This window comes from Rhinopithecus bieti, unplaced genomic scaffold (assembly GCF_001698545.2).
Source record: "Rhinopithecus bieti isolate Rb0 unplaced genomic scaffold, ASM169854v2 scaffold_2077, whole genome shotgun sequence".
NCBI classification, from domain to species: Eukaryota; Metazoa; Chordata; class Mammalia; order Primates; family Cercopithecidae; genus Rhinopithecus; species Rhinopithecus bieti.
The window spans coordinates 982,743-987,436 of NW_016803882.1; the positions used below are offsets into that span (position 1 = coordinate 982,743).

The 4,694-nt window shown below is 47.8% G+C and overlaps 1 protein-coding gene across 1 annotated transcript in view; it reads left to right on the forward strand.

Annotated features, from left to right (window-relative positions):
* Positions 1–1,980: 1,980 nt before the first annotated feature.
* DCTN6 (dynactin subunit 6) overlaps positions 1,981–4,694 on the forward strand; it is a 28,110-nt gene continuing 25,396 nt past the window's right edge. The window contains exon 1 of the mRNA XM_017857082.1: positions 1,981–2,118. Within this exon, the coding sequence (XP_017712571.1) occupies positions 2,096–2,118 (23 nt within the window). The 5' untranslated portion in view covers positions 1,981–2,095. The remainder of the gene's footprint in view (positions 2,119–4,694) is intronic.

The following is a 4,694-nucleotide window of genomic DNA, read 5'->3' on the forward strand; positions in this document are numbered from 1 at the left end:
TCCAACGTTGGTTGATGTCAACCAACCACAGATGTCAAACCCAAACGGCCAACTGTATTTTGTTATAGCAGCCAGAAAGAACTAAGTCCCTGAGTGTGATGGTCAGTTTTTTTTGTGTCAACTTGGTTAGGCTACATTCCCAAGTCATTAGTCAAACACTAATCTAGATGCTGCTGTAAAGGTATTTTGTGGATGTGATTAAAGTCCATCCCTCCTAAAGTGAACTGATGTTCACTTTAAGGAAGGGAGATTATCCTAGATAATCTGGGTGGGCCTGATTCAATCAGTTGAACGCCATAAGACAGAGCTGGGCTTCCCTGAAGAAATTCCTCCGGTGAACAATAGCCCTTGTATGAGAGTTCCAGCATAGTGTACAGATTTTGGACTTGCTTAGCTGGAGCCCCACAATCATATAAGCCAATTCCTTACAATAAACCTCTTGATATACATCTACTACTACTTCTGTTTCTCTGGTTGAAAACTGAGTATGTGACATCTGAGAGATAAAGGGTCAGAAGGTGTTAGGGTGGGGGCAAGTGGAAGCGGTTGGGGGTGGAGAGTCAGCTTTGCTTTTTTGGAGAATAAGGGTGTGATCGAACACACAGAAAGAGGAAGAGGAACACGAAATGAGAGAAGAGAGAAGTAGGCAGGGGCTGGATGTAGCTCAGAGATAGGTTTTGGAAAGCAGTGTGGATTTTAAGAGGAAGGGGAAATCAAATAACTGAATTTGGCTCTTCTTTATTTTTCCATTTTAAAAAAAATACATTATAGAAAAAAATATAGAGATGGGATCTTGCTGTGTTGACCAGGCTGGTCTCCAACTCCTGGCCTCAAGCGATACTCCCATCTCGGCCCCTCAAAGTGCTGGGATTAATTACAGGTGTGAGCCACGCGCCCGGCCTCAATTTGTCTTTTAGAGGATGATTTTGACTACAGGAGAACTACTTGGATCAGGGTTGGGGGGGTGAGATGAAGGAGTGTGATTTCAGAGGCCAAGTATGGAAGGAGCGAACAATTGAGAGAGACACATCAGCTGAGATTAGATTACAGAGGTGGTCGGGTTGACAGGGTAAAGTGTAAGCATGAGACCCGAGCTAGGACAAGCAGAACTTGCAGGTCTATTACAGATGTAGGGGTGAGAAGTGCCAGGGTGACTCTCGAGTGTCTGGCGTGAGCAACTGGGCAAATGGTGTGGATCAAAAAAGCAGCAGGTTGGAGGGAGGACGGGAGTGTTAATCGAAGTTCTGGAAGTTTTAGGTTCGATACGACTCTGAGTGGCGATGTCAATCAGTCAACCGAATATCAGGTGTGAAGATCGGCAGAGCGGGCAGAACCAGAGACATTCATTAGAGAGCAAGCAGGTGGAGGGCACTTAACCTACAGGAAGGATAGAGCGAGAAAAGGGCCAGGAAAAGTCCTAATGTGTAGAGAAAGGCAGAGGCTGAAAAGAAGCAACGGTGAGGTCAGAGGAATATCTTTAGGGTGTGATCACGCCTACGCAAGTGGGTAAAATGAGGGCATAATGACGCGCACTGGATTACAATAAACAGCTTTTATTCTTTTATCAGAGATAGTATCTAGCTTTGTAGCCCAGGCTGCAGTGCAGTAGCATGCTCACAGCTCGCTGGAGTGCAGTGGCATGCTCATAGCTCGCTGCAGCTTCATTGGGCTCAGGCGATCCTCTCGAGTAACTAGGGGTACAGGCGCAGGTCATTGTGACAGGCTTTTTCTTTTTTTTTTTTTTTAGGAAGAGAGGGTCTCACTATGTTACCCAGGCTGGTCTCGCAGTCTCGCACTCCTGGCCTCGAGCGATCCTCCTGCCTCGGCCTTTCGGCCTCCCAAAGTGCTGGCCTGTGTCCAGCCTATGGCTGTTCCAAATTAGGGTCTACGGCCCCGCCCCGCGGCCACGCACAGTACTGTGCACCCAGCCTCGACGCTAACAACAGCCGCAAGCTTCCCTGGCCCCGCCCCGCAGAGTCCTCGCCCCACCCCGGCTCCACCCCTTTCCCAACCCTGCCAGGCGCTCCAATCGCGTGTGGAATTATCGCTCTACCCAGGCGGTGGTGTCGATCTCCGCTCCAATTGGGGCCGTACCATGGCGGAGAAGACTCAAAAGAGGTGGGTCTGCTGCTTGAGAAAAGCCCTTTCTCAGCTTTGCGTAGGGGTGGAACCTGTTCCTGGTCGCCAATGGTGGCGACTCAGAGGGTGTCTCATCCTGGGCCTTCGGGCTGAAGGTACCTCAAGCCCAGACCTGGCGTCCACTGAGGGAGGGGGCTACGGAGTGGGGGCGGGGAGGGCTGAGAAGGCACGCGGAGTCGCCGCCTGGAAGGTTTTGTTCCTGTCTGTCCTTGCCTCCCCGCAGGCGCCTGCGCAGAGGGGGTCTCCCGGCGGGGCTGCGAGGGGAGGGTGACGTCAGCTTTTTCCTGGGGCGCGGGGGGAGGCCGGCTCCCTTCTCCCGCATAATTGGCGGTGCTTGGGGCGGCTGTACCCCACGGCTTGGCGCTGGATTCTCTGCTGCATGTTGCGAGACCCCCACGCCAGTGCTGGCCGCACCCCAGGCCCTTCCTGTCTCTGGAGGGTGGTGTGTGTAAAGGGATTTATGGTCGCTGTCAGAAGGGGGGCCGCGCCTCGAACTGTGACACACACGCACGCACACACACACTATATATTAAGATGCAGGGAGTACATGCGCAGATTTGTTGCACAGATATATTGCGTAATGGTGAAGTTTGGGCTTCTAGTGTACTTATCACCCAAATAGTGAACGTTGTACCCGATGGGTAATTTTTCAGCCCTCACACCCCTCCTACCCTCGCTGCTTTTAGAGTACCCAGTGTCTGTTCAGTTTCCCTCTTTATGTTTCTGTGTACTCATTTTAGCTCCAACTTAAAAGTGAGAACATGTGCATTTGATTTTGTTTCTGAGTTATTTCATACCGTAATGGCCTCCAGTTCCATCCATGTTGTTGCAAAAGACATGATTCCTTTCTTTTTTATGGCTCTGTGGTATTCCATCGTATAGATACACATTTCCTTTATCCAGTCATCCGTTGATGAACACTTAGGTTGATTCCATACTTTGCTATTGTGAGTAGTACAGTGATAATCAAAGGAGTTTAATTGTCTTTAGTACGATGGTTTTCTCTGAGTAGATTCTGGGTCGAATGGTAGTTCCATTTGAATTGGTAGTTCTGTATGAATTGCTGGGTCCAATGGTACTTCTGTCTTTAGTCCTTTGAGAAGTCACCATACTATTTTCTTTCTTTTTTTTTTTTTTTTTTGAGACGGAGTCTGGCTGTGTCGCCCAGGCTGGAGTGCAGTGGCGCGATCTCGGCTCACTGCAAGCTCCGCCTCTCGGGTTCATGCCATTCTCCTGCCTCAGCCTCCGAGTAGCTGGGACTACAGGCGCCCGCCACCACGCCCGGCTACTTTTTTGTATTTTAGTAGAGACGGGGTTTCACCATGTTAGCCAAGATGGTCTCGATCTCCTGACCTCGTGATCCGCCCGCCTCGGCCTCCCAAAGTGCTGGGATTACAGGCTTGAGCCACCGCGCCCGTCCCATACTATTTTAAATAGATGAACTAATTTACATTCTCACCAATAGTGTGTAAGGTTAGAACTGTGACATTTTCTGCCAGGCGTGGAGTGGGCAAGCTCCTTTGTAAACATGTGAGGACGGCAATTTTGGCTTCTTCTCCGGTAGTCTTCATTGCTGGGGTCTGTTGGTGGCTGTTGGTGGCTGGGATGACACAAGTGCAAAAGTAAAGCCATTTCGAACAGCAGCAGTGTTGAGCTCCCTCTGCTGACTCTTTTTGAAAAAGAAAACTGACATTGTTTCTGGTGCCATAAATTAAAATTTAGATTTTTCTTCCATTTAAGCAGATACTCTATAATTTTTTTTCGTAAGCTAAAGAGGAACAGATGTGTTATAAATATTATGTGCAGTAGATAGTAGCTTACAGTGAAGATGAAGGTATTGTTGACTTGTTACTTTAACAGATCTGAGGTTAAGTCTTGCCCTCCCATCTGCCGACTCACCTCTCTGCTCCCACCACTCCGAGACACAGAGGGGTCCTTGCAGAGATATTGGGACCACGTTTTAGTTGGCCTAGTTGTGAATTAATTCTTCCCTGCCCCACTGAGAAGTGTGCTGATTGTGATGCAAGCATTACCTGGAATCTCTCCCTTGGGCGTAAAACTGAAGGCAGGGGGCACTTGTGAGTCTCTCCTACTCTCAGTTGCCCAGGACAAGTTAAATGTTAGATAATGCTCTTTTCGTAATGAGAAGGAAGCTGAGGAAATGGAAAATTGCAATGAGAAATAAGGTCTAAAACAAGAGACATTTTATAGAGGCTAATTTATTTGACCAGGGCTTAATAAAACTGCATATTTTACCATAAAAACCCACTTTAAATGAAAAGTATCAGAGAAATGACATTTACAGATGGTGATACATTCAAGGACAGTGTCATTCATTTATCATGGAAAAACATCTGGAGTGACAGGATGTTTCCAGAAAACTTTCAACTAGAAGAGAGATGACTGATTTCAGGACAGTGATGCCCCAGGAATGAACTCTGCTCCAAGAAATTTCTAGTCTCTGAATTTCAGTTTTTTCTGTAATATGAGAGGGTTAGACCAGATGATTTTCTGCTTTTACTAAAAGTTTTCTTTCTTTTACTCTTCTAATTTCT